Source organism: Schistocerca serialis, chromosome 2 (assembly GCF_023864345.2).
Source record: "Schistocerca serialis cubense isolate TAMUIC-IGC-003099 chromosome 2, iqSchSeri2.2, whole genome shotgun sequence".
Classification (NCBI taxonomy): Eukaryota; Metazoa; Arthropoda; class Insecta; order Orthoptera; family Acrididae; genus Schistocerca; species Schistocerca serialis.
In genome coordinates this window covers 1,045,201,950-1,045,229,606 of record NC_064639.1, presented here as the reverse complement: position 1 = coordinate 1,045,229,606, position 27,657 = coordinate 1,045,201,950, and the positions used below count along the sequence as shown (strand labels likewise).

The 27,657-nt window shown below is 39.9% G+C and overlaps 1 protein-coding gene across 1 annotated transcript in view; it reads left to right on the top strand.

Annotated features, from left to right (window-relative positions):
* The window catches only part of LOC126458476 (serpin B6-like), a 238,280-nt gene that overhangs the window by 181,467 nt on the left and 29,156 nt on the right, over positions 1-27,657 (top strand). Inside the window, exons 6-7 of the mRNA XM_050095570.1 lie at positions 1,930-2,115; positions 12,633-12,777. Of these exons, the coding sequence (XP_049951527.1) occupies positions 1,930-2,115; positions 12,633-12,777 (331 nt within the window). The remainder of the gene's footprint in view (positions 1-1,929; positions 2,116-12,632; positions 12,778-27,657) is intronic.

Sequence of the window (27,657 nt, the reverse complement as noted above, 5' to 3'; positions counted from 1 at the left end):
TTCCAACTAACCTTGGCTGGCTGCAGAGTTAGAAACCACAACAGTTAGCTTGCTGTTTAAGTTCAGCCCCTTTCCCTGCAGAACTGGACTGAATATCAAATGAGTAATGCTTCCTTGTGTATTTCATTTCTTGCTTTCTTTACTCTACTGCAGTTCTGCAAATCATCTGTAGACATCATTTTGAGGAGAGAAAAATACTGCCTAACACTCCATTGCCACTCTCCCATAAATGAAAAATTAATTGAATGGTTTCATTTTAACAGTAGCTTTTCTTTGTATGAACTACCAGATATATATATGTTTATCAGTATATGTTAGGAAATGACACTGTAGAATAAATTTCCAGTGTTGGTTGTTCAGTAAACTAGAAGTTAGTACCAACACTCATCTGGATTATTTGATGAACTTTGTGACTCAACTCATTGTTCGGTATATTTTGGGATATAATTCTTCAAGTGGCCCAACTTGTAGATGTTTTAGAGAAGATATTGATTTGTAGACAATAAATTAACATCATTTATTTACAAGTTCAATATATCCAACAATTAACTGTTGTTTTACAGGCAGTCAGTTTCCAATTATTACTGGTTTCATAACTCATAATATTGTATTCCTTTTCAATGATGCAAATTTATAAAAATTGACATTCTACTTGATTATAGTATCACAGTTATCAGTTAACAAAGTAAAACTTCAATCTATTTTACATAAAAATTAGTTCAACACTTTACTTCTTACAACAGTTTTCCCTCCATTACTCCCTCATGATTACTATTTATTAAATTAAAGAAAGATATCTCGACTCCTTAGTGCTGAAAACCAATGATACATTTTTGCTGTAAGCCTGAGTTAAAATTTATCAAGAAAATGTGTAAGATATAAAGGATATTTGTAGATACAGAATAATTATGTATTTTTGGACATAATCTTGGAATGGAAATTTTGGAAGCAAAAGAAGTGAAATGCTGAATTAGCTGCCAATTATAGTCAAATGAAGTAAATGAAATTTATGCAATAATGAATGATCTTAAAAGTGAAAAATGAAAACAGATCACTAAAATATTGCAGAAAATAAGAAAAAGTGTCAATTTCAAACAAACACAATATATTGATCCCAAAGGCTTCCTTTTTGAACATCAGATTTTCAAGTTTCTGGAATTCACAGTTGGAATTAATCATAGCTTTTGTTAATCAGAATATGTATCATAGTTTACTATTGAACAGGAGTCCCCATATAACAGATTCATTATAAATGAAACAGCATATTACAGTGGTAAACACACACACTGAAGTAATGGTGGCTGGAAGCTTGGCACTGGCAATCTCTATTGACATGTGGTGCCAATAGACAGCTGTACATGTACCATACCTTACCAAATGTATACCACACATATGTTAAAGAAAGGAAACAAAAAGTGAATCCAGGAAAACTGAAAATTCATATTAATGAGGGCTACATAAATGAGGTTTTAGCATAATGTGGAAATTTACCATGAGGTTACTGAGACCAAGTTTTGTTGTTTTAGGACGCTGAAAAACTTATCTTAATTTCTGATAAACTGGTTACAGTGACCACTTAGGGACATAATTACCAAATAATTGTAATCTACAGAAGCTTTCCATTGCTTTTGTTTATAACAGTGTCATAAGAGTAATATTGAACAAAATTAAATGGTGATGGATTCTATTTAATAATAAATAGTCTGGAGGATCTTATATAGGTTATGCAGTCTTCTCCTTCAATTACATAGGCACATATTCACTACTATGGACATGACTTACTAATCATTAGATTTGATGACCATTTGTGAGACAAAAACAAAAAATGGGAAAACTGATTATTCTACATAATTATTTTGAAAATTCCTATTGAATTTACAATAATAAATATTCTTATTACTGTTATCATTATTATTATTGTTATTCTAGGGGGAGCAGTTGAGCATGGTGATACTCTTGCCAAAGAAGAATAATGGTCTTAAGAAATTGGAAGCAAAGCTTGCATCTTTGAATTTAGCTGATATTCTCTACGAAATGTCTCTTGTTAAAGTGGAGGCCTACTTACCCAAATTCAAACTGGAACACGAAATAAATCTGAGAGATACTTTGGAGAAAGTGAGTAAAAATGCATTTTTTCTTTTAGTTTTTTCTGTTTTCCTAAGTGAAAGTCATTCACATAAAGATTTAATATTTGCATATTAAATTTTCCATTTACCGGTATTTAAAAAATATTACTTGTGGAGGAAAAGTAATTTTGTGTTTACAGTTATAAACATTTAATGTTACTGCACTGCAATAAAATATTACCTTTTGTAAAGTGAACACCTTCAGGAACTCTGTAGCAAGACTGTCACCATCTGAATAGTTTTACATTGCACAGTGATCAGTCTTCTTCATTTTTTTCTTTAGTGTTTTATTCATCTCTGATGTGATTACCAAAATTTGTATGGTTATTTATTCATTCCAGTATTATATTATATAGGAAAATGAACGACATCTGTCTTACTTCATTTACATGTTCTTAAAATAGTTAAAATCTTTTACAAATTCATTGCAACTTAAATTTAACATAAAACTTGATTATGTACAATATTTTTAGTTTCTGCTCCAGTTGTAAGAGTACATAAATTATTGGATGAATCCATTCTTGAGTAAGCAACGTAAACTTGCCCAGTAGAGAACATGGTGATCTTGAATCAGCTCACAGTACTTCATAGACTGCCCTCATAATCTGTTGCATGTGATGCAGAGCACACAATAATCAATATAATTATTTCTTAAAGCTAAAACTGTAACTCATTACAATGAGTACTATCCATACTACAAAGTCTGTTTCAATATCTCCCTTCTGTATTATGATTGTTGCTTCAATGAAATTGCCCAGTTGTCTGAATTTGAATATAGCAGAATTTTTTTCCATTGAACTGTGATATGAAAGTCATTGTGACCGTCATGAATTGGTTAGCAAGTCTGGAAACTAGGGATTTGACTCCAGTATTGCTTCTCTCTCTCTCTCTCTCTCTCTCTCTCTCTCTCTCTCTCTCTCTCACACACACACACACACACACACACACACACACACACGCACACACACACACTTCCCTTAAGACAAAATGCCACCCTTTTCCAAACAACCTCATTTCTATAGGAGAAATGTGATCAGGACTAGAAGGCCTAGCAAACCAACAAATTTGGAATCTGGCACTAATTTCAGTCAGTTTGATTATTTTTGCATGTTACTCCCTTCATATCACTAGTTCAACAGTAGTGGTTAAATATCATTGGGATTGTCATGAATGAGCCAATGACTCCAAATGCGGGGGATACAATATTTAAAAAAATAATTTATCATTTTCCCATACCACCACATTCACACCACTGTTCATCTGGTGTCCATGCAATCTGCAAACTCAAATGATTTTGTGGTTTATCATCACTTAATCACTGTGTTCTTTGACTTACAGAAAGCAAGCTACAGTACTTGGCATTGTTACTCTACTTTGGTAATAAATTGTTAAGAGTGAACACCAGCTGAAACCAACATTATTGTAAATCTGGCAATATCCAGTTCATCAATGGTAACTTACGACTCCTAGGATTCTGGAAATATAGGTCATGCAGAACCCAACTAAAATTTTTGTCACATGACATAATGAAAGCTTTGGATCAAGGCAGTCAGGTAGATGTAGTATTTCTTGATTTCCAGTATTTAACTCACTGTGAAATCTACACTTATTGTGCAAAGTACGACCATATTGTGTACCAAGTGAAATTTGTGACTGAATTGAGGATTTTATGGTGGGGAGGATGCAGCAGGTTATTTTGGATGGAGGGTCATCATCAGCTGTAGGATTAATTTCAGATGTCCAAGGGATCTATGTTGGAACCCTTGTTGTTCATGTTGTATATTAATGACCTTGTGAACAACATTAATAGCAACCTCAGACTTTTTGAAGTTGATGCACTTTAATGTAAGGAAGCACTATCTGAAAGAAGCTGCATAAATTTTTAGTCAGATCTTGGAACAATATTAGTAAAGAATAGTTGCTTCTCACCATATAGCAGAGATGCTGAGTCATAGATAGGCACAGAAAAAGACTGTCACAAAAAGAGCTTCCTGACAACAAGGCCTTTGCCAGAAATAGACAACACACACACACACACACACACACACACACACACACACACACACACACATGACCATAGTCTCTGGCAGATGAAGCCAGACTATGAGCAGCAGCACATGATGAGAGAGGCAGCCAAGTGGGCTTAGGAGGACGCTGGGATGTGGAGGGGGAGGGATGGCAGAATGGGATGGGGGACGGTGAGTGCTGGTAGTGGGAGCATGCAGAAACAAAGTGGAGAGAGGGTACCACAGCTAGGTGCAGTCAGGAGGTTAGACAGAGGGCGAGGGAGAGAGGGCGGGTAGCAGAAAAGAAGAGAACCAGTCTTTGTTCTCCCATCTCTCAGACTGTTTGTATCTAACATTTGGCAGTCTCTTCAGAACATTACAGTAGAACTCCCATGTATTTCTCTGACCACATGGAATAAATTCATTGTGGATAATTCCATGAATTAAAATAGAAAAGCTACCATAGACTTGCTGTTTCTGCAAACTTGGCATGCTTTTCTGGTGCTGTGGAAAGAGTGAAGTCTCCCATTGTGAAATTTGTTGCTTTGTTGCAGGTTAATAACTATATGCCCAAAGTCCATGGACTGGATAACTATGGACAGAACACTGGGCTACCTTCAACTGTTGTTTACAATTCAGTGCACATCTGAAAGTTGCATTTCATCTCACATACAATTCATCAGCCATAATCCATTGACATCCCCTAGATGAAAGTCCAATGGTTTCACAAACATCATGGATTTCCTGTCTTCTGTCCTTCTGGAACACTTCATACACTTTAACAATCATTTCCAGAGCTGTACATGATGACAGCTTGTACAAATACTTGTCATCCTCCACAGACTCTCAGTCATCTTTAAATCACTTAATCTACACAAATGTTCTTGGCTGGCTCAAACTTTGCTCACCAAACCTCCCTTAGCTTTAGGTGGGTTTCAGCTGCAGTTTTGTGGAACTTGAAGCAAAACTTAATACAGGTAGTTTGTTCCTTCAAAACACACGTTGTCAAATTTGAAGATATAGTAGAAAATGGCATAAATAAATCAACAACACCATTCACACTGAACCACTGACGGTGAAGCCATACATCAGACTGGCACTTGCAGAACTAGCACTCCTGAAGGAAAGGAGTGCTGGTTCTGCAAGGTTCGCAGGAGAGCTTCTGTAAAGTTTGGAAGGTAGGAGACGAGATACTGGCAGAAGTAAAGCTGTGAGGACCAGGCATGAGTCATGCTTCGCTAGCTCAGATGGTAGAGCACTTGCCTGCGAAAGGCAAAGGTCCCAAGTTCGAGTCTTCGTCGGGCACACAGTTTTAATCTGTCAGGAAGTTTCTTGACAAACGTATGGTTTTAGAGGCACATTTCACTAGGGGGAAGATAAAGACCACCTACAGGAAAATTAAAGAGACCTTTGGGGAAAAGAGAAGTAGCTGCGTGAATATCAAGAACTTAGATGGTAAACCAGTCCTAAACAATGAATGAAAAGGTCAATAGTGGAAGCAGTATATAGAGGATTTATACAAGGGAGATGAACTTGAAGGCAATATTATAGAAACAGAAGTGAACATAGATGAAATGAGGTGGGAGATATGATACTGTGAGAAGAATTTGACAGAGTTCTGAAGTATCTGAGTCAAAACAAAGCACAAGGGTAGACGATATTCCATCACAACTACTGACAGCTTTGGGAGAGCCAGTTATGACAAAACTCTTCCCTCTGGTGTGCAAGATGAATGAGACAGGTGAAATACCCTCATATTTCAAGAAGAATGTAGTAATTCCAATTTCAAAGAAAGCAGTTGCTGAAAGGTGTGAAAATTATTGAATTGTCAGCTTAATAAGTCATCATTGCAAAATACTAATATGAATTCTTTACAGAAATATGGGAAAACTGGTGTATGCCATCCTCAGGGAAGACCAGTTTGGATTCCAGAAATGCATAGAAACGTGCAAGGCAATACTGACCCTGCAACCTATGTTAGAAAATAGGTTAAGGCAAGACAAATCTATGTTTTCAGCATTTGTAGACTTTGAGAACACTTTTGACAATGTGGACTGGAATACTCTCTCTAAAATTCTGAAGGTAACAGGTGTATAACAGACGGAGTAAAAGGCTACTTACCACTTATACAGAAACCAAATTGTAGTTATAAGAGTCGAGGGGTATGGAAAGGAAGCAGTGGTTGAGAAGGGAGAGAGACAGTATTGTAGCATATCTCTGATGTTGTTCAATTTGTACACTGAAGAAGCAGTAAAGGAAACAAAATAAAAATTTAGGGTAGTTATTAAAATTCAGGGAGAAGAAATAAAAACTTTAAGGTCTTCCGATGACATAGTAATTCTGTCAGAGACAGCAAAGGACATTGCAGGGCAGTTCAGCAGAATGGACCGGTCTTGAAAGGAAAATATAAGATGAACATTAACAAAAGCAGAGCAAGTATTATCTAATGTAGTTGAATTAAATGAGGGGATGCTATGAGATTAGGAAATGAGACACTTAAAGTAGTAGATAAATTTTGCTGTTTGCTCAGCAAAATAACTGATGTTGGCAGAGGTAGAGAGGGTCTAAAATGTAGACTTTCAATGGCAAGAAAACCATTCCTGAAAAAGAATGATTTGTTAACATTGCATATAGATTTAAATGTTAAGAAGTCTTTTCTGAAGGTATTTGTATGGAGTGTTGCCATGTATGGAAGTGAAACATATACAGTATACAGTTTAGACAAAAAGAGAATAGAAGCTTTCAAAATGTGGTGCTACAGAAGAATGCTGGAGATTAAATGGGTTGATCATGTAACTAATGAAGAGGCACTGAATAGAATTCAGGAGATAACAAATTTAGGGCACAGCTTGATCAAAAGAATGGATCAGTTGGTAGGACACATTCTGAGACATCAAGGGATCACCAATTTAGTTCTGCAAGGAACTGTGGGGGGGCAAAACTCATAGAAGGAGACCAAGAGATGAATACAGTACGCAGACTCAGAAGGATGTAGTTTGCATTAGTTATTTGGAGATGAAGAGGCTCACACAGGATACAGTAGCATGGAGAGCTGCATCAAATCGGTGTTTGGACTGCAGACCACAGCAGCAGCAACACAGGTACTTAATGTTGCTCTTAGTCCACAGCAACACAGTTTCACATACTTATGATTATGTCCAGATAAATAGAAACCATAGTCTGTGATGATGACACTGACATGAGACAATCATGCATTTAAAATCATGCAGTCAAGGAAGTAATAGTTAACATTACTAACAAGCTTGGCCAGCTAAACTTTTGCTTCACCTGAATTTAAACTAGACAGTGTATACTACATCAAGATGTATTTCACTATATCAGATCTATTTGAGCGAGAATCCAGTAATTTTCTTGTCTCTCATTAAACTGACAGTGTACTTCATTCTGTAAGATTATTTACACAACTTGGATTACTTGAAAATAAACTCTTCATAAACCATACTATAGCTGCTGACACTGTTATTTTTTCATAGCAATGCAAACACAACACTAAACTCCACAAGCACTGATTACAATCATCTAGGTATTACTTGCATGCACTTATTACTTCATACCAGGTCAGAGGAAGGCAACAGAAACCACTTCCTCAGTGACTTTTCCAAATGATTCCTGCTTTGTTACCAATATTCTTAGACTTAGCATGGAACCAAAGCTGACTAGGATGGCATACATACAAGGAGTGGTCATAAAGTTTTGATTATCCCTTCAGAAAAATCAATATGCTATGGGTTTTAATCCTTCTCTGCATATTCCCCTTAAGTGCAACACATTTTTTCCAAATCCTGGATGACTGGGGGATCCTTGATTGTTAATGTTTGTATTTTGGGTATTCAGTAAAAATTCCACCTCAAAAACCACCTCACTGTCATTCAGGAAATGTTTGCTATTCAGTGGTAAAGGCAAAGTGACTTGGTGCCTTATCAGGTGAATATGAGAGATGAACCAAGATTTGATAGCTTAAAGAAGCAGCATGTGTACCTGTGCACTGTGCAGAATGACCTAGGCTGACCTAGGCTGATGTTGTGGAGTGAAAACACTACCTTGGACAGTTCCCAGCAATGGTTCATCTTGACATCCTCCCTTCAACTTGTCAGGAGATTTGCATGCTCCTTTGATAGTTTGTCTCTTGTGAGCATAATCTGTTAGCACAACACTATGGAAGTTCCTTGTCCAATGACAGTTGAGTCCTCACCTTATTTGGTGGAGGTTAATCCACGTGTTTCCACTGGTTGCTTTGCTCTTTTGTCCCAGGGTCATAGTGATGCACACAGCTAAAGAAGGCTGTATTGGCTTAAAACAGATGCAATATTTCAACTGCTTCCTCAGCCCAGCAGGCTCTCTGAACATGTGTCAACAGTTGTGAAACCCAGTGGACAGCAAGCTTTGTAATGTTCAAAATATTGTGTAAGATGTTGAAGATAGATCAAAGACATTTTCACTTTTTTCACTGTCACCTTGATTGTGACATGTTGTTCTTGAGCACCAGGGCCTCTAATTCTCTTGCAGTACTTGGTTTTCACAAAGAGATGTTCTACCACTTGGTTTGTAGCCATTCTAATTTGTTTGACATGATGCATTTTTGCCTTACATTTCCGACAATTCTGCATGGATTCTTGCAGAATTCCCCTTCAAATGCAGAAAACAAATTATCAGATGACACTCCACTTTATCAATGAACTGCATCAATATTTTTATTTATTTATTTATTTATTTTGTTTTGGCTTCTCTAATGGCATGTTGCAGATTCAGTTTTCACCAGGACTGCAAACACGTATATGCATACTAACAAAAAATTAATTATGTGACTTTCATTTCTAGGTGGCAATTAAAATCTTATGAGTATCCCCCTAAATTCTGTTTTCAGATTCTCTGAGATAACTTTCTTGACTGAAGCAGATTTTCCAGAATGTGTATAGAAGAACCCATTGTTCCCTTATTCTCATGTGGAACACTGTCTGTGCACATTCTCAAAGATTATGTTGGGCATGTAAAGGTGCAGATTGGTAAACTAATTATATCTGGGATAAGCATTATAAATAAAAATATTTGTTTCATATTTTGCTTTCAATCACTTTTATACAGGGTGACTGAGCTGCTCCTAGCAGTGTCATCTTACACAGCCCTAATGTTACATCTGTCCTTCAGACATCATGCACAAGATTTTCACGTTCTCTCCCTTGCTCTGTGAAAACTATTAGTCCTACATAAAAAATGAGTTGGACGTTCTCCCTGGAGACCATAATTAAAAAAAAAAAAAAAGAAAAAGAAAAAAAGAAAAAGAAAAGAAAGAAACATACTAATGTGACCTTCAAAAACACCTCCATCCCCACACTCATCCCTCATGAGTCAGGATTTCTATTACATTGTTTGTGGCACTCTCTCCTACCACTGTTCAAAAATTTCCGAGTGCGTGAACTATTTCTGATATCTGACAATTTTTCGTCTCTATAGATTTTTCTAATATTCACCAATTTTTTGTCTCAATTGATGTTGCCATTGTGCTACAAGCATAGTTGATTGTTTCATTAGTATTATTAATTTAGCATGAACGTGAGGATAATGGAAGAAAACCGACTTTTGTAAACCTTTTGCTAAAGCTAATTATGTTGACAGTTCAATCCAAACTTAATCCTTACAACACAGTACTTTGGAACCAGAAGGCCTGACAAATACAACATAACTTTTTATATTTGCTGTTAAAATTCACAAAATTGTGTGGTAAAATTTACACAAATGTCTGTTTTAAAATTTGTAGGTTGCTGACTATGCCCGTGGTGTAATACAACCAGACAATTAAGACCAAGAAAGGCTGAATTCAGAAAATAATTCATGCAGTTGGAAATTTTTGTATATTTGTGCCATGAACAGCATACCAAGAATCCTGACTGGTGGGGGCCGAGTGTGGAAGTCCCTGGTGTGTCTGAAGGTCGCTTTTGTATGTTTTTCTTGAATAACTCAAAAATAGTGGCCTCTAGCAACAATGTATCTCAATACAATACAATACTTCACACAATAAACTGTATTTGAATACTGGCAACATGTTTATTCTTAAATTCAGTATTTTGAAAGAACTATTAAATCCTTCCCAACAAGCTCATGTTAGCAATTATGCCAATATCTCCAGTAATTTAGATGTTTGCTGTGATTATTCAATTTTTCCCAGCGTACTTCATGATGAAAGAGTTCACAGGTAAACATCTGGGTGTTAGTGTCCAATGGGCACAATATTTCGGCAAGCGACCACGTTGCCATCATCAGGTGAGCTGACGAACTGACTGCCGAGGTGCCGGCTGTGGGCTTTTATCTCCTCGACCCCCCCCCCCCCCCCCTCCAGGTATTTGCAGCAGTCTGTGCCCCGGTGCGCAGCATCCAGCATCCATTCCATTCACGGTTCGCACCCAGGGGCATGTGCCGGCACTGTCTTCATAGTATCTCTGCCTGTTCTCGAAGCCAGTTCGTGGTGGTATGTCTTCTTTCTCCTTTTAATCAGATTCAAATAGAGTTTGCAGCCCTTACTAAGGATGTAACCAATGTTCAGCAACTGCCAACTTGTTAGGCTGCTGGAGTCTGGTGTGCCATTGATGTTGTTGGCAATGATCATCAATAGTAAGCACTGTTTGACCTATTTAAGTCAAGCCACATTTGCAGGGGATCTGGTAGATTCTGGATTTCCATAGTCTGGGATCATCCTTGACATTACCAAGCAGTGCCTGTGTCTTAATTGGTGAGCAGAAGACAGTCTTTGCTTGATGTTTTAGAAGAACTCGACCTATCTTACCAGATAAAGTGCCACTGAATGGAATAAATGCTATACCCCCATCGTGCCGGGTTTCCTGTTTCCTCCAGTTGTACAGTCAGTGTGGGATGCAGAGCACTCTGGATTTGCTTCCCTGTGTAGCTGTTTTTCTAGAAAACCAACCTCAAATGTTCAAGTTCCATGGTAACCTGTCTGTTCACCCATGAACACTTTCGTTATGTGATTGCTATTTACATATTGTTTCCTTTTGTCTAATAGCCATTGCCAAACACATAAAAGACCAAACACATAAAAGGCACATCATGGTTCCAAAAAAGTAAATCTACCAAAGCCACTATCTTAAGCATAGCAAAATATCTTATAGTTGATGGAAATACTACAAAAAGAATACATTGCTACTCACCATATAGCGGAGATCCTCAGTCACAGATAGGCACAACAAAAAGACTGTCAAACAAGGAATTTATAGGCCAAAATAAGCACATTTATGTTGACATATAACACAGCACAGTGGCTCATATAGAATGATGTAATTATCTATCTAAAATAATGATGTTCGTGGTGTTCGCAAACAGAGAAAATTACACAGATATATTCATAGATGAAACGAGATGGGAAGAGGTAAGTTCTATAAATTTTTTTGGAATTACATTTGATGATAATCTCCAGTGGAGGCAAATTATAGACAATGTCTGCTGTAAATTGCATATTATGCTAACAAATAACTTCTATCTACAATATCCATGGTCTTTTAGACCCATACTTACAGTACTGAATTAACGTTTGGAGAAATTCCAGCAGCAACATTAAAAAATAATTGTTATAGGCTAATTGCTGAAAAAGTCTCTTGGGACCATCTAGAATAAAAAACAAACTGAACATCAGAACTGTCTTTCATAATCTAAAAGTATTGACATTTCCATCTTTTTACAAATACTGAATAATATTTCATAACTCTGCGGCACTATATAAATTCATATAAGATGAGAAATAAAGGCCAGCTGAGAAGTATACCACACAGACCGAGAGCTGCTGGGAAAGGTCCTCAATAGTCAAGTGTACAACTGCTAAAGCATCTTCCTACAGGTCTAAAGGACAGTATGAGTCAACTGCTGAAGGATTATTAAATGGGAAAAAGAATTTTATAATGTAGAGGAGTATTTATGTAAAGAATAAGGAATGTCATTATTACATGCATTTATGTAAGGCAATAACTTGAATATATTGTATGTATCATCAGTATGTGTATTTCATAGTGAAAGAGTGTGTAAACAAATTGAAAACTTAAATATAGAGGGAAAAATGTATGCACCATTACTATCATTATTACCAGTTCCATGTTTTAAACTAAAATATGTAGGGTATTTTAGAATATTAGATTAAATTGGCTTGTCCTATGTTATAATTGCACACTCTGTACATTTAATCAATTAGGATCAAATAAAAATTAGTCAATTAATCAATTAAGTTCCAGTAATCATTACTACAATGAGAATATGTTCTTTCACACCATGTTACCCAAACTTTTTGTTGAGTTTATTAACTAATTAATTAATTCATAATATGAAATAAATTCTAATGAAGGATGTCAGTCATTCTAGTACAGTAATACTGATTTAGTTTCTGTGCCCATCATTTTCTTTTTTTCTGTTTTTTTAGAAATGTTATAGAAAACTACAGCTTCCTAGCTTTAACAATGTTGCTCTTGCTCTGAACTTACAGCTTGGTATGAAGACTATGTTTGATCCATGTAAAGCAGATCTCACGGGTATAAGTGACTCACAACCTGGCCTTGTTGTTAGCCGCATCTTGCACAAAGCTTTCATAGAAGTAAATGAGGAAGGCACTGAAGCTGCAGCAGCAACTGGTATGTGGATCTCTACATATACACTACTGGCCATTAAAATTGCTACACCATGAAGATGATGTGCTACAGACACAAAATTTAACCGACAGAAAGAAGATGCTGTGGTATGCAAATGATTAGCTTTTCAGAGCGTTCACAAAAGATTGTCGCCGGTGGCAACACCTACAATGTGCTGACATGAGGAAAGTTTCCAACCCTGTTTCTTATACACAAACAGCAATTGACCAGTGTTGCCTGGTGAAATGTTGTTGTGATGCCTCGTGTAAGGAGGAGAAATGCTTACCATCACGCTTCCAACTTTGATAAAAGTTTGATTGTAGCCTATAGTGATTGCGGTTTATAGTATTGTGAAATTGCTGCTTGTGTTGGTCGAGATCCAGTGACTGTTGGCAGAATATGGAATAGGTGGGTTCAGAAGGGTAACATGGAACGCCGTGCTGGATCCCAACGGCACCGTATCACTAGCAGTTGAGATGACAGGCATCTTATCCAAATGGCTGTAACGGATCATGCAGCCACGTCTCAATCCATGGGTCAACAGATGGGGACATTTGCAAGACAACAACCATCTGCACGAACAGTTCGACGATGTTTGCGGCAGTGTGGACTATCAGCTCGGAGACTGTGGTTGTGGTTATCCTTGATGCTCATCACAGACAGGAGCACCTGCTATGGTGTACTCAATGACAAACCTGGATGCACGAATGGCAATACGTCATTTTTTTGGTTGAATCCAGGTTCTGTTTACAACATCATGATGGTTGTATCCGTGTTTGGTGACATCGCAGTGAACGCACATTGGAAGCGTGTATTCATCATCGCCATACTGGCGTATCACCCGGCGTGATGGTATGGGGTGCCATTGATTACATGTCTCGGTCACCTCTTGTTCACATTGACGGCACTTTGAACAGTGGACATTACATTTCAGATGTGTTACAACCCGTGGCTCTACCCTTCATTAGATCCCTGCGAAACCCTACATTTCAGCAGGATAATGGACGACCAGATGTTGCAGGTGCTGTATGGGCCTTTCTGGATACAGAAAATGTTTGACTGCTGCCCTGGCCAGAACATTCTCCAGATCTCTCACCAATTGAAAATATCTGGTCAATTGTGGCCGAGCAACTGGCTCATCACAATACGCCAGTCACTACTCTTGATGAACTGTGGTATTGTGTTGAAGCTGCATGGGCAGCTGTACCTGTACACGCCATCCAAGCTGTGTTTGACTCAATGCCTAGGTGTATCAAGGCCGTTATTACGGCCAGAGGTGGTTGTTCTGAAAATGTAATCACATGTCAGTTCTAGTGTGATATATTTGTCCAATGAATACCTGTTTATCATCTGCATTTCTTCTTGGTGTAGCAATTTTAATGGCCAGTAGTGTACTTCTGTGTGTTGTGACCATTCGGTTGAGGAGAGTCAGTGACAGCATGCGGTATAAAGATGGTATCAAACAATGGATACTGCAGAATGAGATTTTCACTCTGCAGCATGTGTGCGCTGATATGAAACTTCCTGGCAGATTAAAACTGTGTGCCGGACTGAGACTCGAACTCGGGACCTTTGCCTTTCGCGGGCAAGTGCTCTACCAACTGAGCTACCCAAGCACAACTCACGCCCTGTCTTTACAGCTTTACTTTTGCCAGTACCTCGTCTCCTACCTTCCAAACTTTGCAGAAGTTCTCCTGCAAACTTTGCAGAACTAGCATTCCACATCACATCAAATGCTCCCTTCCCTACAGCCTAGGTATGCGTGGCAAATGTATCTGCTCCAGTGATGAATCCCTCAACAATTACACCAATAACCTGACCAGTGCTTTCCTCTCCCACAACTATCCTGCAGACCTCGTCCACAAACAGATCTCCCAAGCAATACATTCCTTCCCATCCAACAACAATGTTCCTACCCCCAGACCACACAGAAGCATTCCCCTTGTCACCCAATATTATCCTGGCCTTGAATACATCAACAAATTACTCCGCCAGGGATATGACATTCTCAAGTCAAGCCCTGAAGTGAGATCATCCCTTGACAATATTCTCCCCACATCACCCAGGATTGCCTTTCGTCACCCCCATAACCTCCATAACATCCTTGTCAAACCCTACAATATTCCCAGACCACCTTCTCTACCCAGCGGTTCCTACCCCTGTAACCGACCCTGCTGCGAAACCTGCCCCATGCATCCCCACACAACCACCTACTCCAGGCCCGCTACTGGTAAAACATACACAATTCAGGGCAGGGCCACATGTGAAACAACACATGTCATTTATCAGCTGACATGCCTGCACTGCACAGCCTTTTACATCGGTATGATGACAACTAAACTGGCTGAGCGCATGAACGGGCACAGACGAACTGACCGCCTAGGAGATGTCCAATACCCAGTAGCAGAGCATGCCATCCAGCATAATTCTAGGGACCTAGGAACCTGCTACAACGTACATGCCATTTGGCTTCTCCCACCCAACACCAGTCCCTCGGAACTGCGGAGATGGGAACTTGCTCTCCAACACATCCTTTCATCCCACCATCCCCCTGGACTGAACCTACGTTAACCAACCTCACTCCCATTTATTCTTCCGTCTTCTCCTTTTCCCCTCTCCTCTTTAGCCATTCACACATCTTTTCAACCTACATAGTTGTGTTTATCTTTATACTATATACCTCTTTACTTCTGTATGTATCCTCTTTGGTTTGAAGCTGGCACACTACTTAAAAGTAGAATATCTTTGGCTTCCCTCTGACAACCATGCCTCCATCCTTGCTACCCTCTCTGTTTACCTTTCCCTGTCGCTTCATAACCTGGGTTGTGAGTAACTGAATCCACTTTCCCTTCTTCCCTTTTTTCCCCTCTCTCCTCCCTGATGAATGAACAAAGTTCCGAAAGCTAGGAATGTAAATTCTATGTTCTGTTTTGTGAATCTATCAGCTGTACTGAGCTTAAATTTGTTTTTTCAGTTTTAACTAATTACCATTAGCATAAACCTGCATTTTCATAAAAGAGTAAGGTTGGCTCTAAGTTTTTAAGAATATAACACCAGATCTAATTTTGTGCTTAGTTTTAGGTATTTAATTAATTTCCTAATTTATTTTGACAATTCCTCATTAGTACTTTCATTATAGGATGAAATCAGTTATTTTTATGTAACTTAAATTCTATTATTGACGTATAAACAACAATAAATTCTGTTTTAATTATAAACATTTGGAGGAACAACTAATAGTATAACTAAAGGATCTATTTGACTCTATTCGGAAACATGTTAGCAAAGCCAGTCCTTAATTAATTCCAAAGTAATTAACAGTTTTGTAAAAAGTATTGTTTGCCTATTGATGTATGTTAATTTCATCATTTAAACAAATAATTCGGCCTAACTCTTGTGGTAGAAGAAACTGCTAAAAAGAACCAATTTTTCAATGTATTCAGTTAATTTAATGTGTTAAGTTTTAATTGTAATTTTTGTAAATTAAACTTTGAACAATTTGTAGTTTCAGCACCTACTATTGTAGGGCCCGATTTTTGGTCATGAGACAGTCAGTCCACGGTCGAGTTTCAGACAAGAAACCTGTATTGGTTAGAGCAACAACAATGTTTCAAATTAATTGTGGAATAAGTGTTAAGCAATTAGGCCATGTGTAAAAACAATGACCATGTCTGCTACATATGTACCTTTCTATTCTTCAAGAACTGTGAACTTTGTGATTAGGTTTTTACTGCTCGTAGATGTTCAATAGCAAACAATTGTAGCAGTATGTGGATGTTCACCTGCTAACTATTAATGAGGCTTATGTGAAGTTAGAACAATAGTGCACTGGCCGCATATAGCTGTGTATTATTGGGGGGTTGTGAAAAGTGAAAGTAAAAGACTGTGAAACGCAACTGTCCATCTGTCGGCTACATCATTTATAGTAGACAGTACTGCACATCCACCCCCTATTTTTTTAGACAGTGCGTTGACACCGAGGACAACTAACAAAGAAACAATGAAGTAGGTGAACTGCTACATGTGGTGCCCCAGGTGAGGAATATTTTACATAGCCACATTAAACTAGAACTCGCAAACTTTGAATAGTGAACCCGATAGCGGTTTACAGTGCAGTGGGGCTACAGCCAATCAGCGCATGAGTTTCATGGCCACAGTATAACAGCAACCAATCAGTGAATGGGTTCTATGGAAGCAGCCACTGAGTACAGAGCAGTCAGTCAGCACACAGGTGGAGACAGCTGACCGGAGATAAACAAGATGCCTCGCTGAGAGACTTACAACTTGCCGCAGCGGTACAGGTGATGATTCAGATGACAACCACAGCAGCAGAGCAGCAGAATAAGAGTAAATGAGAATAAAGTAATCTCATAGCAAAAGCTGTTTTGTATTAAATAACAAGACAGTGTGACTGAGGACAAAGCTGTAGAGGTTAAGGTGTTAAATGAACAGAAAGACCTAAGTGGGACTGGTTATGTACACAATAGTAGTTATAAATCAGACATGAATGTAACTTTGAATGATGGGAACGAAAGTCCTGTTGTAGATGGAATGATAAAAGCATCATATACATTGTGTGGTGATGTGAGCGAAATGGACAAAAACAGTACTGAAGTGTGTGAGATCGTTAAGGTTAAGGAGGAGGAATCTAGTAGCGGAAATCAGTGGGGCGAAAGTTTATGGCAAATGGAAAAGTGGAAGTGATGTTAAGGCAAATTATGAGTAGTCTGAGTAATTTGAGTACAAAAGAAGGCATTAGTAGGGTGGAAAATAACATCAGTAGTATGAAAGTAGATATTAGTAGTATAAAAACTGACGTTGATAGCCTGAAAAGATAAAGAAAGTAGAGCAGAATACTAATGAGAAATTAATATTAATGAGTAGTAAATGTGTAGAAGAGAGAAAGAAGTTTTGTGATGACTATAGTAGGAGGGTGGTGGCTTCTGAAAAACAGTGTAAAGATGAAGTCAAAGCTCCCAGGAAATTTTGTGCTGAAGACAAAGTTAAACTTGAGAACCAAGTTGATCACATTAAAAATGATTCAGAAACTGAGGTAAAAACCAAGTGTGCAGTAGTGGTAGACGAAAAACTGGAAAAAGTAATTGAAAATGTAGATTCAAAATTGTCTGAAATGGAGAAAAAGGTGGAAAAGGTACAAAATCTAAAGCACAGAGAAAATGAAAGTGGATCTGATTCTGACTGTGGGTGTAATGATGACAGCAATGATGAATCCAGTAGTGATGAGAATGGTGTATTTGAATTTCTTATTGATAATGATGGCAATGTGGTAAGTGAAAATGAAGTGTGGCACCCTGTAATAACTGAAAGTGTACAGGGTATACATATTAAGTATTTACTGAACTGTGGTAGTGATTTGAATGGCATGTCACAGGCATCTTTTGAATCTATTAAGAACACTGAGGGTGTAGTAGTGATTCATGTTTCTGGAATAAAAATTATTGGTGCTACTGGCAACCTATCAAAGAGCGTGAAACAAGAGGTACTATTAACTGTGGAATTGGCAGGACAGCTGTTGGAGTACAATTTGTTGGTGATTCAAAATCTCAGCATTGATGTAATATTTGGGACTAATTTCTTGTGCAAACAGCAAGTAGAGGGTTCAGCATTCTGTGTTGGACTCATTATGTGGCGACAATGCTTACCCCATCTGTCTGTCTCATTTTTCATCTTTCCTGGGGCAGCCAAACTCTTCTCCTATAGTTTATAAGTAAATCATAACCTATTGTGGCAGTATGTGGATGTTCATCTGCTAACTATTAATGAGGCTTATGGGAAGTTAGAACAATAGTGCACTGGTCATGTGTAACTGTATAGTATTAAGGGGTTGTGAAAAGTGAAAGTAAAAGACTGTGAAACGCAACTGTGCATCTGTTGGCTACATCATTTACAGCAGACAGTACTGCACGTTGACTCACTATTCTTGTAGCCAGTACATCGACACCGAGGACAACAAACAAAGAAGTAGGCAAACTGCTACAAACTGACTCATCATTGATGTCTTCATGGGTTGTGTGCCTATCTGATAGCCCCACAGTAAGCCATTAAATTCTGATAATAAAGTAACTGAAAATAAACATAACACCAAAGGAACATTAAATGGCTGCACTCATTGTGTGAACAGATCAGCATCGACATGGGAAGTGGGGAACCTTCCTGTGGCCTGCTTTATGGAAACCCCATGTGCTGTGGCAAAGGGGCACATTCCAGAGAATACTCCTGTCCTGAGATGCATACAGTTTATGACCAGATTCTTTTGCTGGGCAATGAATTGTCTGCTATAGCGCAAGATTGTCTGCTAGACCATATGGGTGGAGGGCACAAATGTGCAGTACTGCATTACCACACAGACACAGTTAACCCCCCACACACCAATGCGAGACAGAAAGGGCAGCAGACTGCCACAGGCAGTGCCACGGTGTTGGCGATCCCAGGTCAACTGACAACAGTGGAGATGTGATAATGTGGCGACCTCTGGCTGTCATGTTGTGAGCCAGGCATGGGGTAACACTGTGTCCACTGTGTCACATCACTTCCCCGGGGAGGGGGGGGGGGGGGGGGGGGAGGAGGCATGCACCATTGGTGGAGGGGCCTGGTGGAGAGTATTGTGAATTTCTGTTGCTCAGACAGATGAAGCACAGAGGGCACTGCACAGTGCACCCCACGCATGCTGTCTTCTGCCAGTGCCATAGGTACTAACTGCTGCAGCCTCCTGCTGGTAGACTGAGTCCCACATTGTGACAGAGGCATTTGCTGACATCATAGGTGTGGTAGCAGGTGCCTTGGTGTAGAACACATGGTGTGGGCATCTCACGACAATGTAGCAAAAAGAAGTCTGAATACAAAGCAGTTCGTTTACTGGAATGTTAACAGGCACAATTAATTGCAGAATACATTTTCAAGGTAAGTGTGGTACAAAAAATCTACACACAAAAACTCTCAATTGAGTCAGTCCAGTAACTTCCATTACTCATGAAGGCATTACAAATACACGTAATGGGTGCCCACTCTCCTTGTGTGGTGTAATCGGTTTACAAGCTATTTAAGACAACAGGAAAAACATCATTAATGTTCAGTGGTGGAGGCATGGTGGCAGGTTTCATGGGTGGCCGGAGCAGGCAGTCATGTAAATGGCAGGGCACCCTATCATGTTGGGCCCCAAGTGGTTCCCATCATGTCAGTGATGTCGGCCAGTGTAACATTTTTTGTCACTTGGTGTCACCCCAATTTCTGTTATTGTTGGTGTGCAAGGGCTGGGGCATTTGAGCATTTACTCCAGCTTCAGTCACTCGATGTATGCTGTGGCTGCAGCATTGCAGAGACAAACAAGAAAGGTCTTCTTCCCATGCTTAAGCATGAGGTTTGGCCTTAGTACTGTGGGCAGAGAAAAGATTGACTGGCATCCACCCAGAGCTAGACATGCATGCACATGTGGAGCTCTCAGTGCATGAAGTACTTGTATTCACCATGGCATTATGGGGGCCCTAGGGGCAGGCATGCCATACAGTCATGCAGATGGTTTGGATGCAGGTGGTAGGCTGCAGGGGTTGCGGCTCAATGAAGTCACCTGGAACAGTGAGCGGCTGTCCACACACAAGTATGGTGGCAGATGCACCCAAATGAGTTTTGTGGACCGTCCACAAGCCTAGGAGAACTAGTGGCTAGGCAGCAGACTAAGCTACAGATGGACGTGTAAGGGCAGCTTTTAGGTTCCTGTGGAATCTCTCCAGCATTCTGTTAGTGTCAGGGCAGTAATTAGTCATGAAGTGGACATGTGTACAGCAAGTTTCAGTGATTGCTTTAAACAGGCATGATGTGTTCTGGCGTAATGACAACCGCAAGCATGATGATCAAGAACAGAAGAGCAGAGACAGCTGTGAGATGACATCAGCCATTAGTATGCTCTCTAGGATGACACCAAGACAGGAGCGTCCTCTATGCAAAGAGAATAGAACCACCTTGCCGCCTATCTGCAGGCAGATTGGAAGACCAGGCATCATACAAATGCTACAGCAGTGACTTATGAACTGTACTGTTTTGCTTACAGTGAAATTGTACATACCGAAGGACATTGATTATTTGCATGTTGTCAGTTGCTAGCGACACATGTTTGTGAATACATAAAGTTAAGTATCATCAATATAATTTACTGCAATAAACTCCATTAATACAATTTGCTTGAATTGTTGTCTAGTGATCCAAGAAGACAGCTTCCTAGGCACCCTATATTAGATGAGTCAGCAGGATACAAAAAAAAGATGTGTCTTGTTGTCCACAGTCCATTGTCAAATGACAGGGTTCTCAAAATGCAAACGAGGCCCAGGTTTCATTGAAAGTCTTGGTCACTCTATGTCTGCCAGCAGCACAGCTTCTCAACCCTGTACTGGTGGCCATTTGATAATGGAAAGGAACCTCCAGTGTCAGTACAGATATGGGATAAATGATGATCCACTGGGGGGAAAAAATTGTAGGGGCATCCACATGACAGACTACCTTGGAGCGTTGGCACAGGGGGCAGGTGTGCACCTAGTTGGTGCAGTCCTGCTGGATATTGGGCCAGACAAAATGCTCCTGCATGAGGGGCTGCCTTGTGGAAATCAGAGGGAAAAGTAGCAGTAGATGTGCTCCAGTGAGTCACCCGAGTGGATGGAACCTACATAAACGTCACACCAGATGGGTAAGTCTGTACCAGGAGAGATTTGCAATTTGAGGTTGAGGCCAGTGTTTGAATCATTGCATAGTCTTAGCAGCTTGGGAGTGGCTGCATGGGCAGTGGCCAGGACAGTGAAGTCTAGGAGGACAATGAGGGTACAGGAACCACTGAGGTAGTTGGTGGTGATATTCCCAAAGCCAGCCATTTGCGTTATGTCAGTTGTGAAATGTGCTACATGTATGTATTCCTGCTGACAGAACTGCTTAGGGGAAATTTGTGTATCTTCCTTTTGACAAAACCCTGTTATATGGAGGTAACGGTTGGTGAAGTCCATGGAGGGGCCATCCATTCACCGAGTGGTGGAAGTACTTCACCATCTTGTATACAGCAAGCAGCTCATGGTCATACACAGCTCAACTCTGCTACAGCACAGAGAGCTTCATGGAAAAATTAGCCAGTGGCTGCAAAGAGCCTTCAACATGTTGTTGAAGGATGAGACCTGGGGCAAACTGGCTGGCATCGGTAATGATTGTGAGTGGGGAAGTCAAATGGGGGTGGGTTAGGAGGGCAGCAAGTGAGATGTCACATTTCATTTGTTACAAACTCACCTCATTTTTGTGATTCAGGTAAAGGGCTGCTACCTTTAGTGCAATTGCCCTTGTGTGTAGCAGACAGTGGTGCTTGCACGCTTACAGCACTCTTCAGGTAATGCATGAAAAAATTTCCATCCTGAGGAAAAGTTGTGGGGTATGGGAATTTGACAATGGTCAGGACCTCACATCCAGTGGAGGGGAACCCATCTATGATATTCTCAGTCCAAGGAAGTTGAACTCTGGAACACCCAAGACATACTTCTCCAGCTTGATAATAACTCCCAAAAAGACCAAATGCTGAAGATAGTTGCACAAGAGGGGCACTGGACAGTGGTCAGGGAGCGCCCTGGCATTGAGCACTGGGGCAGCAAGTGCTATCTTTTCTTGGGACAAGGTGTAGGACAGAGGCTCATGAGCTCTTTGATGGGCAGAGCACAACAGCAGTGATCATTGCCTTGATTTTGGTGTGCATGCCTTGTTTTTTAACCAGAGGAGGTGACAGATAACTGGGTTCCTGGTGTCATTATGGTCATTGTTGGTTGTACCTCCGAGGGTGTGGTGGAAGGGTGGATGAGCAGAAGAAATTCATTGAGGAGGTAGCAGAGGGATGGAAATATGACAGTGGCTTGACGGTAATATGCGTAGCAGTGCAGGACCCGCAAGAAATGGACTGGTGGGACTCACCATTGACAATAAAACAATTTGCCAGGTCAAAGAGGGGGGCCATAGTGCGCAATGAAGTCAGAGCCAAGCACGGGATCCATAATGCCAGCGATGGTAAAGGTCCATGCAAAATCTTTCTGAAGGCCAAGATAGATGATCTGGGTTTGAAAGCAGTAGGTAGTGTTGAGGAGGAGGAGGAGGGGGGAGGGGTGAATGGGCTCAGAGGAGGGTAAAATTTTGAGGAATAAATGAACAGATCAACAGATCATAGCTGGTGCCAAGCAGATGGGCTGTTGGGAAGTAGGGATTCTGAAGACTGTGCATGAACAGGCACTGAGAAATGGCACAATGCCTGTGTGTGTCTACTTCCCATTTTCACTGGTGTTCGGGAACCATGCACGCAGTGCCTGATAGTTTGTCTGTCACTGCCAAAAAGCTGATTATGCCAGCAAAGGTCACCTGTACACTGAACGTCCTGGTTGCTGCCACCAGTAGCTGCTGGTCAGGAGGTATGCACCTGCTCAGGAGTATGCACCAGTCATTATAGGCATCAAAAGGTAGGGATGGTTATGGCAAAGGGACAGGGGTTGCACATCTCCATGGTCGGGATGAGCTTGTTCATATTACCAATCATTTGGATTATGAGTTGCGCTGTGTCTGTGGAGAGTTCTTGGGATGTGGCAGACATGGGTGCTAATGGGGGCTGTTTGTGTGGGAGGCTGTGAAGGGACATCATGATGCTATGTGACGGCGGTGATGGTGTGGAGGTTTATGTGCTTGAATACACTATCCTCAATAATGATTGCTGCATCAGTGTCCCTATAGTCATGCTTGGCTAATGCCATGTGAACTACAGCTGGCAGATGAGTGAGCCAGTTTGTATCAGCATTTTGGAAATGATTGTAGGCTGAGCATATACATGGAAATGCAGGAGTAGTGAGGGCCACATTTCAGTGCAATCCTCTGCTGAAAATAGTGCTCACATCTACATCTATTTCTACATAAATACTTTGCAAGCCACTGTAATTTGTGTGGGGGAGTGTATCTTGTACCACTACTACTCATTTATTCATTTGTTCCACTTGCAAAAAGTGTGAGAGACAAGTGACTGTCTACATACATCTGTAAGAGCCATAATCTGTTGTATGGTATCTTCATGATCCTTATGCAAAACATATGTTGGCAGCAGTAGAATTGTTCTGCAGTTAGCTTCAAATGTCGGTTCTCTAAATTTTCTTAATAGTGTTTCTTGAGAAGAATGCTGCCTTCCTTCCAGGGATTCCCATTCCAATTTATAGAATTGTTCTACAGTCAGCTTCAAATGTCACTTCTCTAAATTTTCTTAATAGTGTTCCTTGAAAAGAAGGTTGCCTTCCTACCAGGGGTTCCCATTTGAGTTCACGAAGCATCCCATAACACTTACGTTTTATTTGAACCTACTGCTAACAAATCTAGCCACTTGTATTTGAATTTCTTCAATACCTTCCTTTAATCCAACTTGGTACAGATACCAAACCCTCAATCAGTACTAATGTATAGGTCACACTACTGACCTATATGTGGTCATATGTACAGATAAATCACACTTTCCCAAAATTCTCCCAATAGATTGAAGTCGTCCATTTGTCTTCCATACAACAATCCTCAAAAGCCCATTCCATTTCGTATCACTTTTCAGTGTTACACCTAGATATTTAAATGATGTAATTGTGTCAAGCAGGACACTACTAATGCTGTATATTAACATTACAGGCTTGTTTTTCCTGATCTTCTGTGTTAACTTACATTTTTTTTTATCTTTTGAGCTAGCTACTGCTCACAAATCAATTAGATATTTTGTCTGTCATCTTGTATCCTTATACAGTTACTCAACTTTGATACCTTCCCATACACCACAGTATTGTCAGCAAACAACCACAGATTGCTGCCCACCCTGTCTACCAGATCATTTATGTATACAGAAAATAACAGCAGTTCTGTCAAATGTCTGTGGGTTGCTCCAGACAATACTCTTGTCTCTGACGAACACTCGCTATCAAGGACAATATTTTGCATTCTATTGCTAATAAGTCTTAGGTGACTCATATTCTATATGCTCATACTTTCATTAACAGTCTGCAAGGGAGCATTATGTCAAAAGCTTTCCAGAAATCTAGAAATGTGGAATCTGCCTGTTGTCCTTCATCCATGGTTTGCAGTATATCATGTGAGAAAATGGTGAGCTGAGTTTCGCCTGAGTGATGCTTTCTAAACCACACTAGTTTGTGGGCATAGGCTTCTCAGCATCAAGAAAATTTATTAAATTCGAACTGACAATATGTTTAAGGATTGTCTTGCAAACTGATTTTAGGGATATTGGTCTGTAATGTTGCAGCTCCACTCTTTTACCTTCTTATATACAGGAGTCACCTGAGCTTTTTCCAGTCATTTGGGGCTCCACGTTTGGTGAGAGATTCATGATAAATGCAAGCTAAGTAAGGGACAAATGCCATAGAATACTCTTTGTAAAACTGAATTGAGTTTCCATCCAGATCTGTTGACTTATTTGTTTTCAACTCTTTCAGTTGTTTCTCTACACCAGGGATGCTTATTACTATGTCATCCATAAGGGTGTCTGTTCAGTGGCCAAATGACAGTATGTTTGCATGAGTCTCCTGCATGATGAATTTCTTCAACTCTGAATTTAAAACTTCTGTGTTCGTTTTGCTATCTTCAGCTGCCACACCAGACTAGTCAATGATGGACTAGATAGAAGCCCTAGACCCACTCAAAAGGTTTACTAAGGGCTAGAATTTACTTGGGTTATTGAACAGATCTTTTGATAAGGTATGAAAATGGTAGTACACACTTGTTGTGCATTTCTGAGCTGGCCAGTCATGCTATCAACCCATATTTTTGGGCACCAAACCTGCCAGACTGTGGTGGGCTTGTTATAATGTCACACATCTCAGCGGCAGTGAAAGGCTTGTGTTGTGCAATTGTTAGTGCAAATTTCATGTAGTGACTGGTGATTGAGCAACCAGTGAATATTGATTCTGCATAAGGAAACCACAACCAAGAGTAGCAGTTGTGAAGAGGTGGCATGTGGATGGCAGCATGGGCTGGCTGGGGGTTGGGAGGAGCAGGATGTTCCAGGATGATGTGAGGTGCGCACAGTGACTGAGGAAGGCATGAAACCTGACCATATGCACTTGTTGATTGTGTGTGTGAGGAGTGTTTGGTACTATCATGGGCCAAACCCAAAGGTAGTGGTAAGTTAGGACCAGGCTCATCCTGTGACATGACACTTTGCTCACTGCGTTAGCACTGGAACAGTGGAGTAGTGTGCTGCACTACGCACATGGCTCTGTACGGTGAGCGATAGTGAGATTGTGGGGTACATGACGTCAACAGTCACTCAGTGTGGCTGGTCACTAGTAATGGTATGGAGCTTGACCTATGGAGGAAGGGGGAGGGGGGGGAGGGAGTTGTTTGATTAGGGTCACCAATGTGGAATCGCATTTCTCATTAAGCATGAGAAGCGGATACCGTGGGTTTGCCAGGCAAGGAAGGTAAATGGATGTAAAAAAGCATGGGAACAATGCAGTAAGAAGACATCTGAATACAAAGCAGTTCCTTTATTCAAACATTAACAGACACGATTAATTGTGAAACCCATTTACAATGTAAGTTGCCACAAAAATGTCTATGAAAGAAATTCTCAATTCAGTCAGTCCAGTAATCCCCACAACTCATGAAGGCATTACACATGCACATTAGGGATGTCCATTGTCTGTGTTTGGAGGAATCAGTTCACACAGTTATTTAAGAGAGCATGAGAAATAGAGCTAATCTAACACAGTGATCAAGGAAATACGCAGATACAAATAAATGAAATTGGAGATATTGTGAGCATATCTAATCTAATACAGTTGTCAAAGCAAAATAGAAAATACAAAAAGGAATTTGGGGTACTGTGGGTGGAATTAATCTAACACAGTGATAAAATCACAAAATACAATACAAAAATAAATGAACTTGAAGACCATAGCTGAAGCTAAGCTAACACAGTGAGATTTTAGTCCCTAACAGCCAAAGGGCTGGCGCTGCAGTGATTTGCGTATAGTTTACAAAAGAATGTCTGATCATGCTGCACTCATTGTACTTAAATAGGCTTCATGAAGTGGATACTCCATGTTCAGGACATGAGACCACTAGGTGGATGCTGAATAATGCTACTGTGAAATATGGTATCAGTCTCACTTACTAGTCCTCCATAGGAGCCTGTAATGCTGTTCACTTTATAGATACATGAAACTGACTCACCACTGATGTCTTCACGGGTTATGCACCTCTCTGGAAGCACTATGGAAAGCCATTATGTTCTGATAATGAAATAACTTGAACATAAACGTAACACCAAAGGAATGTTAAATCGCTGCACTTATCATGTGGAAAGCTCAGTGTTGGTGCAGGAAGTGCCAGGAGTTGGGAATGCTTCCTGTAGCATGCTTTAGGGAAACTGAACATGTTGCAGCAAAAAGGCACATAGCAGATAAATCTCTTATCCTTGGAAGTACACAATTCTTGCCGGGTGACACGTCACAGCACGAGATTGTGTGCTAGAGCGGGTGTGTAGTTGGTACAAATGCATAGTAATGCATCACCACAAGAACACAAATCTGAATGTCAATCATAAATTTTCAAATAATTACTTAATCTTATTTAGATCTACAATGCCCATTTTTAGTACTGCCACAGCCATCTCGAGGTATGAATTGTTCCTACATGTTGCTGAATTTTTTTAAAATTGTTTCATTTCGTTTATTAACATTAGTAATAAAAGCTTCATAACTTTATATTCACCTTTTAATTCACAAAAAAGTTACAATTAACAATGCAGCACATTCAGTACAAAGAAGAAGTGGCATCTGTCTTTAACACCTCATCAGCAACAACTGCTACTTTCCTAACTTC